Source organism: Mytilus edulis, chromosome 2 (genome assembly GCF_963676685.1).
Source record: "Mytilus edulis chromosome 2, xbMytEdul2.2, whole genome shotgun sequence".
Lineage (NCBI taxonomy): Eukaryota > Metazoa > Mollusca > Bivalvia > Mytilida > Mytilidae > Mytilus > Mytilus edulis.
The window spans coordinates 36020189-36036107 of record NC_092345.1 but is presented as its reverse complement, the minus strand read 5'-3'; the positions used below and the strand labels follow the sequence as shown (position 1 = coordinate 36036107).

Sequence of the window (15919 nt, the reverse complement as noted above, 5' to 3'; positions counted from 1 at the left end):
AAACGGCAAAAAATGAACATATTGATACTTCTAATTCTATAATGAAAATTCAAATAAATATAATTTAAATAAGCAATGAATTAGCATGTTCACTATTCCTTGTATGGAGGGATAAAATACTTCTGATTTTTCAATTTTCATCCATGGAGATCCCTGCTTATTCAGTTTGCTCCGTTCTTTTACGTCAATTTAATAGTGCGTTTATTTATGGGAACGGCAAATAATGCATTCACCTAGAGGGCTTCTATTCAAAATAATTGCCGTATTTGTCCTATTAGAATCAAATTCATGGAGGCTTGAATATATCAGGATTTTACCATGGGTTGTCCCTTTATGCAGATATTTTACCCCTTGCTTTCGCTCAGGGTAAAATATTCGTCATAAAGGGCCAACCCATGGTAAAATCACGATTAATTCAAGCCACCATGAATTATTTCTTAATTATACCCCGCTTTAAAAAAAGTGGGGGTATACTGTTTTACCCCTGTCTGTCCATCCTTCAGTCCGTCAGTCCAATGAATATTTTTGTTGCATCTTTTTCAGGAACTACATTACAAGGATTTCTGAAATTCTGTTTAAAGGTTTATATAAGTCAGCTATACAGTGTAATGCGTTTTCAGATTCATCCCTCAACAGCTTCCTGTTTATGAAACATTTACATCATTTAACACATGACATCCAAGTTAAATTTTTTTTTTGCATTTTTCTAAGGAACTATATTACAAGGATTTCTGAAACTTGATTTCAGGGTTTATATAAGTCAGCTATACCACATGATGCGTTTTCAGATTAATCCTTCAACAACTTCCTGTTTACGGAACACTTACATATTTTTACACTATTAAGATTGTTGTTCATTTTTCAATCTTATAATTTATAAATATTATTTACATGTAAATTGGTCAAATATTATATTTTGTCATAATGTTCCTTCTAGTGTAAAAATGTTAATAAAACATACTGACCATTACACCATGATTGATTTTTATTATAGGAACTTGCATATCTGAGTGCAGTTTTAGCTGTTAAGAAAAGTGCTGATCCTGAGAAAGCCACACAGTTACTTAATGAATCTGTAGAACTCCATTTTGCTGGTCTAAAGGTAGGAACTATTTGAGCTTGATCTGACTTATTTCTAGTTTCAAAATATACCATTTCACAGATTAATGCAAAAGTCTATTAAAAAATGACAGCAAAATATTATGATCCCTTTTGTAATGACATATAACAAAATTAAATCTTTGATAGTCTATGTAAAATGTGTCCTTTACTTTTTCTGACTTTTGGCAAATTATAGCTTTTTACATTTTGTATAAACACCAGTCTATTGTTGTAGAACTTACATTGACCAAGACTTCTTTTAACTTTTGATGAAGTTGGGTTGCAATCTCATTGATGTATACCCCATATAATCTTTTTATTTATTCATTCGTCTTTTTATTTCAGGGATTTCCACTAGGAACACATTACTACTATCTCCTGAATCCAGACTTTTTAGTTCAAATTGTTAAGAATTATCTTCAATTTGCTCCACAAACAGTAAGTGTTCATCTTTATTTGAGATTTTGTTTAGGTAACTGATAATCAGCTGTGTGTTTGTAATAGGCAAATTTTTCAATGTTTTTTTTAAGTATTCTTGTGAAATAAAATTAGATAGTAGAAGAATATTAGAGTATCAAAATATAGTTATGAAAATGACTGACACAATAGTACTTCTGTTGTTCAAAAGTCATATTCTTTAACCTTAGTCTACCTCCTTAAACTTTTCAGAGATGTTTCTTTTTGAAGAAAGCGCCCTATCATGTTACTAAGAGTAAATATTTAAGAACATTTTGTTATGTCTTTAAAGTAGAAAATGCACTGCTTTTGAGCTTTCTACTTTGAAGCAAGTCCAGTATCCAGAATATCAAACTTCTATTTGGAGTCATATTTCATCAGCATTGATTTACTTCTAAAAACTGTACACTAAAAAAGAATAAAAGTTTTATTGAATATTTGTATTTTCCAATGTGAATCTGTTAATGAATTTACCTTGTCTTATATAAGCCTGTAGCATCAGGACAGTCTGTCAATCCTGTATTAAAAAAATGTAACCAAGTCTTAGAACCACTGACAAGAGCTGTGCCTGGTCTGCTAGAAGCATTGTATCTAATGGGGAAAATCAAGTTCTTGGCAGGTTTGTATCTTTTATCATTTATATTTCATGTGTTTAGTAAGGAATGCATCTACTTTCATAACATTTTTAATATCCTTGAAGTTTTATTTCCTGTTGTTTTTATGGTTTAATTGTAATTTTAACCATTTCAAAACAAACAAATTTGATTTAAATGCCCATTAACTTAATTCTAAAACATATTAAATAAACTTACTTTGAAAAATGTGAAATAAAAATCTTTTTAACTTGTGTTGTTAGAAAAAAGGAGATGGTTCAATTACTTAGATACAGCATAAATGTAAAAAATGTAAAATTGAGAATGGAAATGGGGAATGTGCCAAAGAGAAAACAACCCGACCATAGAAAAAAACAACAGCAGAAGGTCACCAACAGGTCTTCAATGTAGCGAGAAATTCCCGCACCCGGAGGCGTCCTTCAGCTGGCGCCTAAACAAATATATACTAGTTCAGTGATGATTAACGCCATACTAATTTCCAAATGTACACAAGAAACTAAAATTAAAATAATACAACACTAACAAAGGCCAGAGGCTCCTGACTTGGGACAGGTGCAAAAATGTGGCTGGGTTAAACATGTTTGTGAGATCTCAACCCTCCCCCTATACCTCTAGCCAATGTAGAAAAGTAAACGCATAACAATACGCACATTAAAATTCAGTTCAAGAGAAGTCCGAGTCTGATGTCAGAAGATGTAACCAAAGAAAATAAACAAAATGACAATAATACATAAATAACAACAGACTATTGGCAGTTAACTGACATGCCAGCTCCAGACTTCAATTAAACTGACTGAAAGATTATGATTTCATCATATGAACATCAGGCACAATCCTTCCGTATGTGTATTACTTGCAGACAATATCTTATTTCTATGTGAATTTACCTTTATTTTTCATTCAAATATTTTGAATTGAAATTATGTTGATACATTCATTAGCTTTATTACAATGCATGTTGAATGATTAAATATATGTTTACTTAGGCAACATTAGTTTAGGCAAGACATTACATAACTTACTCTAGATTTGATATTTATTTCTAGGTGATATTGATGCAGCCCAAGGCATGTTAAATCATTGCCTAGAAGTAGATTCTACATATTCTGATGCACACATACTAATGGCACAGGTTTGTATGATATAGATGTGAAACATTTAGTGGTAATAAGAGTTTTATTTTATATTATGATTGAAAATTTGTGACAAACATATGTAATAGTTTTTGTGTTATGAAAGATTTTCTGATTATACACTTTTCAATATTTGGAATTTGTATTTTATGTCATAAAAAATTAACTTTCAGAAGAACTTTAATATTATATGATATGATATTTTCTGAGTTTTTTTTTTTCAGATTCATTTGAATCAGAACAATTTCAAGTTAGCCAACCAGTCACTAGAGGTTGGACTGAGTTATAACTTCCAGGTATGTAATTCAAAGATAGGCGTTATGGTTAGAAAAAAATGATTTTTGTGTAACCTTGGTAGCAGACTTGATACACATGAATCATAATGGTTGATTTGAAGTATTAGTTAACTAAAGTATATTTTGATGTCCTCGGGAAGTAAAAGTAGCCTTAATAACCCTGATATGTAAAATTTGAAGTTAAAGAAATTAAAATTCAAAATACAAAATTGAATATTTTAGCAAACTTACATGAGGATTACATGCATTGTATACAATATTTGGCAATAAAATTTAAGGAATGATGACAAAATAGAGGAACACAAGTATTGTAATGAAGCTTAAAAGAACACAGTAGTCCTATACATATTTATGTCTTTTAAGATATTTCTTTTTATTTATGATTGACTGGGGAGGACATAGTATTTTCTGGAACAACCCTAATAAGATAAGATACAATTTCAGATCAAAGACCATCCTGTATATCATCTTATCAAAGCTAGAATACTGAAGAAGCAAGGAGACTTGGCTGAAGCAGTGAAGACCCTACAGCTGGCTATGGTACTTCCTGGTGTTAAAATTACAGGTAAAGTTTAAGTAAAGTTTTAGGCTAGGTAACATATGGTTTTAAAATGACTTAATCTGGGTCTAAAAGCAAAGGTATCATAGCACTTCCTTCAATTTGAATTATGAGTAGTCATTCTACGGCTGTTTTTAATTAAAAAAATTCAGTAAAACTTGCATTAGCTTTCATTGGTGTAAAATTGTGGCTAACCTATCATGGCACTTCATAATGTTTAATTACAGGTAATTATGGTATGTCAGATATCCTTTATGTAGTCTATAAGGTAGCCTGCATTTGTTGTTCAGTTTTTAGGGCAAAATTACTTTTTTTTTCAAAGAGGAATATAACGTATTTTGTCAACTGTCATGAACAGGTTTTATTAATGTATTTTCGTTGAATAAGGCTATTTATTTTGATTTATATCATATTTTTTACACATACTGTTGTTGCAGGAAGGACAGCTATGCAGAAGAAAGGCAAAGTACAAGACATTAGTGTAATTGATAGAGTGTCTGTGTTCCTAGAACTTGCAGAGGCTCATAGGCTGTTAGATGAAAAGGTAACTTGACTGGAATAATGTGTCCGTTAAACATATAAACATCTTAAGTTATTGGGTGAAAATCAAATTAAGCATTACAGAAGTGTAACATACAAAATATTTCCTAAAAGAGGGACGAAAGATACCAAAGGGACAGTCAAACTCATAAATCTAAAACAAACTGACAATGCCATGGCTAGGGATATCCAGATTGGTTTAAACCTATTTGTTCTGTAAAGGCAAGCATTTATCTTTTCAAGGCTTTTTCTAGGTTTTAATTATGACATATCACTACAATATTTGATTACAACGCCTTAAGGTGGTACCTAACACTACAGGGAGATAACTCTGTAAAGTCAGCTGAACGTTTTAATTACGTTGTGTTGTAAAAGGAATATATTAAGCTTCTCAAGGATCAAAATTGGTGTATGTCAAATTGCTATATAACCAGTGTAATTTACGAATGAACGGTTGGTTCAAATTTTTTTTAATTTTTATATTTTTTTGTAAAATTAAACGAGCCAAATTAATTTTAGTGAAAGTGTTGGGTACCTCCTTAATCCAAACATTGCTACACTTTTATTTGCAAGAAAAATTTCTTCTGCTGCTAAATTATCTTCAGATAGATGAATCAAATGGTCTTTATGTAGACAATATTAATAGTTGAAAAATCATGCAGATGAAATTATTCCATATTTTCTTTGAATGTTATCTATGATAATGATATAAACATGTATTTGATCAGATATATAAAAGAAAGAAAAAAGTTCCATTTGTGTTTTTTAAAAGTTATTTGTTTGCAAATGTAATAAGAAAAACTGTTGATCTACCATTTTAGCATGAAGCTGCTAAAGTGATGCAAGATGCCATTAATGAATTCCAAAATACTCCAGAAGAGGTTAGAATCACCATAGCTAATGCTGAACTGTCATTGGCTAGAGGTGATATGGAGATGGCACTGGGCATGCTCAGAAATGTGGCACCTAACCAACCATATTATGTTCAGGCTAGGGAAAAGATGGCTGACATATACCTCCACCACAGGAAAGATAAAAGACTGTATGCTAGCTGTTATAGGTAGGTGGTACAAAAAATAATGCAACTGTTGCCAGAGTTTGATTTGAACCAAAAGATAATATTAAACCAATTATGCTTATTATACCCAAACTCCATGCAACAAGGTGAAAGAGTTTTATTTTTTTATGTGTCCATCCATCTGTAATTACTTTTTTCACCTGCTATTCAAATTTTGATGAAGATTTCCACTCTTCAAAACCTTAGATGATTTAAATAGGGAGGGGGACTTTTAAAAGTATCCAATGGTAATTCATTTTGCCCAGATTAGGATTTCATTACCGTAGATACTCGCCTTTAAGTCGATCCGACTATAAGTCGGATGCCCTTTTCAGCTCAAAATTCTGAGGATTTAGTCTTGACCCTCGTATAAGTCGGACAAAATTTTGACATTTTTGTTTGCAGCTGACAGTTACTGAACACCGATAAAACCAATGCAAATCCAGGAATTATATTCAAAAATCATTTTCTGCATGAATGTTTTTTTGGTTTGAATTAAGTTGATGTTGATTATGATAATTCATATAGCTGTTTAATAATAAAGATGTATTTATTCCTGTTGTTTTGTTCACTGTTTGATTACAGATTAGCCATGTGTTGTTTACGTAATGCATCAATGATTTTGTAGGGTATGACTAACAACCTATTGTTTGAGAAAAGCGAACATAAACCAATATGAACCTGAAATTTTTTTAAAGTCAATCAATATTTTCACAGCACACATAACTCAGTGTTAAAGGAGCATGTACACTTCATAATTCTCATTATATTGTGATGATTAAAGGATTAAAAAATTAAGTGAAGCTAATCAACTTTATTTTAAAATAACTCCCAACTCATTAGTGTCATCTATTCACCTATCACTGATGTTTTTCACACCTTTAGTGAATACAACTCTTTGTCTCTTAATTAGGGGTTATCAATGGATTATATTGGCTTGCCAATCAATTTTGTAATCTTTGTCACTCACTCACAGTTTACCTGAGACATTTTAATGAATAATCTTTTGATCTTGGGAATGAATCTTAAAATTATTTGTGATTATTGTATGATTTATAAGTATTGAATTGATATCACAATAATGACACAATAATGACACAATAACTCCGCTGAATACATCCTTTTACATAGTTGGTACATTGTTATCTCGTTTTCATTTTTGGTTCTTGGCTCTTTTCTTTTGGGTTTATGCACAAACCATTTGACCATGAAAATCAATACACAAACCGGAAACAGTCGGAAATTCAAAACAAATTGACAGAAAAATGTTAACAGAGAACAAATAAAACACAAAGACAGTATTGTAGTCATTTATTTTCAACAAAAACTTTTAATTTAGGGATTTATGTAGGTTTGGCAATCACCAACATAGTTTTGACCAGGAAATTCACTCCTGACCACTTTTCTCGAGCTTTGATTTTTCCTCTGGTCGCTGGATCTCGCTTATAAGTCGGTACCCCTCTCTGGATTCTGAATTTTACTCCCAAACTTCCGACTTATAAGCGAGTATCTACGGTAATTGTGTTTATCAGATCCTCCTCAAATTGGGGGAGGGGGAATCCTCTCATCATTTCCTCAAATGATTTCATGAATGAAAAACATTTTACATATGGAACCAATTTGCTATGGGAGACTGCAAACATATATTGCTATTAATTCTTCATGTATGTGAATGTTTTGGGGAGGGGGGGGGGGAAGTAGGCTGAATAAGTAAAGGTTATTTCATTAATAATTTCAACTGAACTCACAACTTTGGAAGATGGTTTAAAATAGTTAAGATACTAAAATGTTGATAGCTGTTTTCTCTTTTTTTCCAGAGAACTTGTAGAAAAGCATCCCAGTACACAAACATCATTACTACTTGGGGATGCCTACATGAGTATACAAGAGGTAAGTGTTGTTTGTTTATACTTTCTTCCTAAAAAATAAGTTTCAGCAGAAAATATTAAAGTATAAATGAATGAAAAAAATAACCCAAAAAAAAAGGTTTAATGCATGTGATTAAAAGAAGGGTTTGGGATATATATGTCTAGAAATGGCAACGCAATAACACAAATAACTTAAGAAATCTAGAGGGCAACATACAGTCTTCAACAAAAGAGAGGTGTCTGTTCAACATGTCCAGCTCTTAATCAGTTAAAGTCTGTAAGAATGTTAATTAAGCATCTTACAAACTCTCCAAATAACAAAAAACATGAAGCTACGACACAAGATAACCACTGAAGCGGTACATGAGTTCGAACAGGGACACATATATGTTGTTGGTAGGATTTTAGTCTTGAGTTCTCAACATTTATCCATCCTGTTTACTGTTTAATATTTATACAAAATTATTCTTGATTTTAATTATAGCCTGAAAAAGCAATTGAGGTGTATGAACAAGCTTTGAAGAAAAATCCCAAAGAATCAACACTGGCTAGCAAGATAGGACAAGCTCTGGTGAAAACACATAATTATGGAAAGGTAATTAAACTAGAGAGATTTTGAATGTTTTACTTGCACATTTTTTTCTAAAAAGGCTTTTTGAATCTAAATAAATTGTTGGGCTTAATGCATTATCCCATGCAGTTTGATCATAGTTAATTTGTAAGAATTTAAAATTTCTTGATTTTTATATATTTCAATGCTACTACAGAAAAGAAACATTCACTTGTGAGCAATTTCTTGTAAGTTGTCAATTTTATATAGATTTTCAAATTGAAACAAACTATTTTACTTTGAAATTAAAAATTGCTTAAGTGAACCTATGATTCAGGTACCTTACTTAATGGTTTACCTTGTTCTGTATAAGCTATTTTTAATTGTTAATACAGACCCTTTTTTGATAGATTTCAGTAGGTATTCTTGTGAGGTAAAGGAGGTCTCTGAAAGGGGTATATTTAAAAGAAGATCACTGTTAATTTGTATAAGAATATGTTGCTGAAGTCATAACTTGGTATACTTCTAAGAAAGAGCAATAGCCTCATAGCTTTTGAGATCTTTTTGTTCAGATAGGTCACCTTCTAGAAATTAAAAAAATATAGTAAATGTCTCATTAAAACACAGAGGTTTAATACAGTAAATATGCTGTTCAAGAGATATGACCCTTGCTTGTTTTAATAGTGACACTTATAACAAAAAAAAACTGTTTGCCAAGGCCGTAGCTAGGCATCTTATTTTTCCAGTTAGTTTGACAGCCTCTTGTGTCAAAGGTAAATTGTGTAAATACAATATAGAATTGACATTTCTTTTTCAGGCTATTAACTATTATGAAGCTGCATTAAAAACTGGTGGTCAAAGTTTCTTAAGGTAATTTGTGATAATAAAGTAATACAATTGAAACATTTCCCTGTTGGTACCTTGCTTATATTAAGATGTTGATATTGAAACCTTATATGTGATGACAAAATTTATTGATTTGGATCATGACTGATTAAAAAAAAAAGAGGAGTTCCTTTTAAATTCAAAAATTGGAAAACTCTATCATATGTACCGTATACAAGAAAATATTTGCTGTTTTGGAGAATTTGAACACATTCTTAGAATGAGATTTACAGAAACCCTAACAATATCTCCTTGTAGAAATGGTTGTTTAGTCTTTAGGAAGCTATTATTACTCAGATTTTCTAAATATATATATACCATTAATGTACTATCAGATAATGTAAACTTAATGAGCACTAGCTATAAGACTGGAAGAAAAAGCCTTTCTTTCCTATTTTGCAGTAAGAACAAAAATTTCAGTCAATGAACACACATTGTTTTTATACTGTTGTTTGAGAAATATCTTGGCTTCACCAGAATTTAATTCTATGATAGTACATATAGTTAGTGTCTTTGTTTACAGATATGATCTAGCTGAATTGTTACTCAAACTGAGACAGTATGATAAAGCAGAGAAAGTCCTGTCTGCAGTACTGGATGAGGAAGGAGGTATAAAAACTATATAGTATTGGTCCAAGTACACAGTTATCGTCCCTTGATTTTCTTTGTCCACGAATATAGTCCCTACTGTGGACAGTGTGTTACTTGTCAATTTTTTTTATACCCCTTCCAAATTTATTTATTTATGTTTTATGCCTCAAGTAGCAAGAAGGGGGATAAAATTACACTGTAAAGAAATTTTATTCATGAATTATAATGTAAAGTAGTGATTTGGTCCAGTTGAAAAAGGTCAAAAATTAGCATTTCGGAAGCTGTCAAAAGATTTCAAGCCCCCCTTCACATAAAATTGTCCATATTTTGAGTTAGAGCTGATGAAGTTTTCTATAATTTTGATATAACTTGTCCCAAAAGTAGTACAACACACTGTAAAAATATTATGGAGAAAGCGCAGGTGGGATTTTTTTTATTTCCATTTATTGTCTAAAGGAAATGCACTACGAAATAACTGTGTACTTGGACCTAAGAGGTGAAAGCATGAAATATAGAATCTGTACTTGGGCAACTTCCCTGCATGATTTAATGTTGTCAATTTGTCAAAAAGAATAAAACTAAAGGATTTAAACTTTTATTTGATAGAAATCTGCAAAAATTTCCCATTTTGGCATTACATGGGGAAATTGAGCATTTTAAAGCTTTTTCAATTTTGATGCATAAGTGGCATTCTAACTTGCTATCTGACAGGTTTTCATGTTTTAATATTTGTTTTTCTATGCTTTAATCCAGTTGTCTAACTCATTTGTGAACTCTGAATCTACAGAAAAGAAGATTATCTCAGATAATGTGTGCAAAATGTGCTGTATAAATGACCCTGGGGTAACGCCCTGTTTGGATCAAGTTAAATGTGAGGAGCTTGGTACATAAAAGTCCATATTGAAGATTTCACTAAATTTGTATAAAAAGCACTTTATAATGTCTTTTGTATCTGTCTGATTTCACATAATATCTCTCGTTTCTTCTGTAGGATAGCAAGTGGTTCAAATATAAGCCTGTTTGGGCTAAAATTGCATGCAAGTTTTTCACTAAAAATTGAAAAATCTTTGCATTTGACCATACTGTCTGCACAAAAAGTTGAACTAAAGAGTCCTTTTGTGCTCTGATTTATTGTATCATGTAACTCAAGTATAGAAATGATGAATAAGACACAAATTTTTATTTCCCATAGCTTTAGTATGCATTTTTAAATGTAAATATGTGCTACAGCCTAAATTGACCCTAAACTATTTTCAGACTTACTTGGCCTAAGACCCTTTTAAACTAATATGATATGCTATTTGTAATTTTTCTTTCCATTTAAAGTACAATCAATACATATGTAAGGATTATTTATAACCAAAAAACATCACAAATTTAAAATTGCTGGAAAATATTACATCTTCATGTAAGGCTCCCCTTCATTGGAAAACCTCCATTTTTAGGCACAGGCTCATATAAATTTGACTTTTGAATAATTATGCTAAGTCTGATAAATTAAATGAGTATTCTACATGATATATTATATATTAAGGCATTTAAAAAGTGTTTTTTTGCATTATTTTGATTTTTAAAGCCCCAAATGTTGATAGTTGAAATTTTTCAATTTTAACGTCAAATTTTTACACACAATGTTGAATATAGAATTTATCATACTGTCTATAATATATATCCTATTGCCATGAAACTTTGTAAGCAGTCTCATAGTTTATTAAGCTTAGGTCATACCAAGTTTTATTAAGATTGGTCAATTTTTTCTATCCTATTAGGTCCGAGTACACAGTTATCGTCCCTTGAATTTCGTTGTCCACGAATATAGTCCCTACTGTGGACAGTGTGTTACTTGTCAATTTTTTTTATACCCCTTCCAAATTTATTTATTTATGTTTTATGCCTCAGGTAGAAAGAAGGGGGATAAAATTACACTGTAAAGAAATTTTATTCATAAATTATAATGTAAAGTAGTGATTTGGTCCAGTTGAAAAAGGTCAAAAATTAGCATTTCGGAAGCTGTCAAAAGATTTCAAGCCCCCCTTCACATAAAATTGTCCATATTTTGAGTTAGAGCTGATGAAGTTTTCTATTTTTTTTATATAATTTGTCCCAAAAGTAGTACAACACACTGTAAAAATATTATGGAGAAAGCGCAGGTGGGATTTTTTTATTTCCATTTATTGTCTAAAGGAAATGCACTACGAAATAACTGTGTACTTGGACCTATTATCAAAGTAGTTTACATCAGTTTTCTTGGTTGTTATTTGGACATAGTATTAAGAAATGTTAATATGCTTCATCTTTAAATGAATCATAAACAAGACAGAACAGCTGGATGCAAGATAGAGAAATGTTGTAGCTAATCAGTTGTTTAAACTTGTGTTTTGTAGAATAATTTTAATCAAGGGAACATCTAAAAAAAAAATCAGGATCCAACACCTTATAGGTTCAAAGGTTACAATTTCTTTTCACTACATTTACCTCTGTCCGAAATAAATCCTTGCCACAAAATATAAAACCCATGAAATAAAATTTTTTTGGGACATCTGCATAAAAGGGTTGTATGAGTACATTCAGTTATATTATGTGGAAAATGTTTAATTTATAGATTTTGAGAGTTTTGTTTGTTTATACAATACAAATAGAACCTTTATGACCTCCATTGTATACATTTTGCACACACTTTTACACACCATCTTCTTCATGCCTTTAACTATCAAAACACCATAGAACTTGGTCTTTTTTTTGTGAAATTGTTCTTTTTCTAAATAAATCTATTTTTATAGACCTGATGGGTGAATTTTCAAAATTGTGTAATGAAAATTCTCTGTTAGATAAATAACCACATTAGACCATACAGTTTTATTTTTAAAAAAAACAGCATGTGTTTCTGGGTTATATATATTAATGGAAAATGCTAAATACATGATTACAGGTGCTGATCTGGATACATTGATGGAACATGCTAAGTTAATGGTGCTATTGTCAAAAGTTCATCAAAAGAAAAATAATTTAGAAGCAGCAATGGAGTCTCTTACCAAAGCTAGAGATATGCAAGCCAGGTAACTATTATGACATATGTACTTAGAATGTGATTCCTTTCTGTAGCTTAAAAACAAATGCATATTAAAAAAACTCTCTAGTGTGTGTTTATTCTGTATTTTTGACATTGTAATAATGATATGCTTAGAATTTTGAGACAGTGAAGTCTCATTTATTGTTGAAAAGGTACCTTGTCCAAGGCACAAAGTGGGAAATATTCTGACAAAGCTACATTTATACTTCCTCAAGAGAACAGTCATGGGTAATTATGTTTGTAATAGGAGCTGTTATAGTAAAATAGCCTGTTGAAGATTAAAAGCACTTCTGTAATTTATATCCAGAAATTTTTGAAATGGAGACCAAGAATGTACCTTTACTGTCCGAGGATGACCCGTGAATCAAAATGTGAAATAATTATATAATTTCTCACATAGATGTCAGTTGGGTTATACAATGATATTTAATTTTCCATATAATTTCAGAGTATTGAAAAGAGTCCAGTTAGAGCAACCAGATGCCATAACTATACAGAAACAGTTAGCAGCTGAGTATGTTTATTGTACATTTGTAAATATATCAATGTCACTAGGAAGTAGCAACCAATTATGTTTGATCAGTTAAAAGCCTATATAGTTCAAAGGTCAAGGATAATACTATAAACGGAGCAATTTAGTTTGAATTTGAAGGATATCTATAAAAAAAAATTACTTGTCACATGGAACAAGTGCACTATGGAAATTAGTAGTCTGAACAATTTTTTTAGTTTTGCCAGGCAACTGGATTGTCATTAATGTCAGTCCTTGAAGGGACTTCTCTTTTGAAGTATGATAGGAGGCAAAGCATAAAACATGTGTATTGTCACATCTCAATGCAGATAAATAATATAATACTTGAAGGCTTTAGATTTCATTTTATTCAAATCAAAATGTTTGGGTTTTTTTTCCAGTATATGTGTGCAAATGGCTAAACATGTTGAAGGACAAAGAGATTATGAGAAGGCTATCAAATTCTACAAAGAGGCCTTAGTTTATAATGAAAATGATAGCAAGGTAAAACATTATTTTTTGTTATTGCCAGTTGAAGACATATTTCAGAACTAAGTTTTAGACATTTACATCTGCATAGTTGTAATGCAAAGGGTCTAATACTAACCACACAGTGTTAGCTGTTCATTTATATTTGTGAAAGCTTTTACCTTTAAAATTTTTTATTTCAAAATATACAGGAGTCAGCTGTCTGCATCGACTACTTCTTTTTGATGATTTTTTTTTTATTTAAAGTTCATTAAAATCATGAAAAAAGTGTTACAATTACAAGTTTTTAACTGGATTTTTGTGTCAAAATGTCGATTATTGATTTGGGGATGTACGGTGGCCGGGTGCGCGGTCGGGCGGGCAGCAACCAAATGTTGTCCGTGCATTTACTCATGAACTGTTCAACCAAAGCTTTTCAAATTTTAATATGTTGTTACTGATGACAAAATGGAAGTCAAGTTCAATAATGTTGATTTTGACTTTTACTGTTCAGGAGTTATGGTTCTTGAAAGATAAAAAAAGGCGTTTCCATTCATGTTGTTGCATTTTCTCATGAACCATTCAACCTAAGCTTTTCAAATTTTAATATGTTGATACTGATGACAAAATGGAGGTCAAATTTGATATTGACGATTTTCACTTTCACCGTTCATCAGTTATGGTTCTTGAGATATTGCCAGGACACAAATAAATGTTAATAAATCCGGTTTGCTGTCGTTGTGACAGCCTCTTGTTTGGTTTTTTTTTTAGAATAAGTTGATTAAAACGCTTGGTTTAATTTTCAAATCAGATTTATGAAGTTTGTTCAGAATGTTCACTTCTCCAATGTTTTAGAACATTGCAAAAGATTGGGATTTATTTCATCTAAAAATTTACCCTGTGTATTGAAATATGTTAAAATATCAGTTCTTTATCAATTCTCTCCGATGTAGAAAAAGGTGAGACATATATTACATACATTTGTCTGAAGTCAATTTTTTTCATTTATAATTTTTTTAAATTTTGACTACAGGTGATGTTAGAAGTAGCTAATTTATATCTGACAACTGATGACTTGGACGCCTGCCAACACCAGCTTATGACATTACTGAAGAACGAAAAAGAAAATGATGCTGCCACAATTGTGAGTTATTCAAAAATATGTTTTGATTTTTAATTTGTAGGAGTAAGGAAATGTGATGAAATTTCAATTAAAAGGTCTCACACAAATCAAAATTGATCACTTAGTATGAATTGAAGTATGGTCTAGCTACACAACACAGATTTAAGAATTTTTGTCATAATTTATTTTTACTGTAGAAAATATGCATCTTAAATTTTGTAAATCTACTCTAGGGATAAGAAAAAATGCATCCAATTTAGGAGCAAGAGTTGAATTAGGAAGATTGCCTATAGAATGCTTTATTAAAACACAAACCCTTTTATATTTAGCTAGACTATATAATAATAATATTAATCCATTGTTAAAGGAAGCTTTTCTCTAGCACAGTCTCTAGATTTGACAGGAACCTTCTCATGGTATACATATGCTAAAAATATTGTTAAAGAGACTAACGTTGACCTTAATATTCTTTCTACTTGTAAGGACATAAAAGATGTAAATAAAATAAAAAACGATATAAAGTTAAAAATGAAAAATAGATATGAAGATTTAATTCAAAATAAATTTCAAAACATCGATGATAAAAGTAAATTTTTTCTCTATAAAAAACTTAAAAAAGATTACAAACTAGAATATTATCTAAATACATCTAATTTCCAGATAAGGAGATTAATCACTAAATTTAGAATAAGTGATCACTCCCTCTTGATTGAAAAGGGGAGATATTTTAAAATCCCAAGAGAGCGTCTTTGCCATAAATGTAAAATACTAGAGGATGAGAAACATTTTTTACTATATTGTGAGTATAATAAAACTCTAAGAAATGACTTTTTTCATCACATATGTACAGAAAATAATAACTTTAATAATTTAAATGAAGAAGAAAAAATTCATTATTTACTAAATCCATCATCACCTTTACAAACAAATAAGTTAGGATCCTTCTTGAAAAAGTCATTAGAACTGAGGGCAGGGGACTCTTAACAACTTTTTTGTTGTTATAAATTTTAATGCTGTTGATATTTTGTATGTTTAATATGTATGTATTTATGTTTATTGTGTTTATTGTATTAATATATGTTGGTCACAAACTGTAA

The 15919-nt window shown here is 30.7% G+C and overlaps 1 protein-coding gene across 3 annotated transcripts in view; it reads left to right on the top strand.

Annotated features, from left to right (window-relative positions):
- LOC139512074 (tetratricopeptide repeat protein 21B-like) overlaps positions 1-15919 on the top strand; it is a 58109-nt gene that overhangs the window by 18444 nt on the left and 23746 nt on the right. For all 3 annotated transcript variants that reach the window (XM_071299395.1, XM_071299394.1, XM_071299393.1), the window contains exons 12-27: positions 995-1102; positions 1447-1539; positions 2047-2176; positions 3218-3303; positions 3529-3600; positions 4045-4165; positions 4597-4703; positions 5521-5759; positions 7574-7646; positions 8109-8219; positions 8992-9044; positions 9583-9668; positions 12580-12706; positions 13169-13234; positions 13633-13735; positions 14733-14843. In XM_071299395.1, the coding sequence (XP_071155496.1) occupies positions 995-1102; positions 1447-1539; positions 2047-2176; positions 3218-3303; positions 3529-3600; positions 4045-4165; positions 4597-4703; positions 5521-5759; positions 7574-7646; positions 8109-8219; positions 8992-9044; positions 9583-9668; positions 12580-12706; positions 13169-13234; positions 13633-13735; positions 14733-14843 (1686 nt within the window). The remainder of the gene's footprint in view (positions 1-994; positions 1103-1446; positions 1540-2046; positions 2177-3217; positions 3304-3528; positions 3601-4044; positions 4166-4596; positions 4704-5520; positions 5760-7573; positions 7647-8108; positions 8220-8991; positions 9045-9582; positions 9669-12579; positions 12707-13168; positions 13235-13632; positions 13736-14732; positions 14844-15919) is intronic.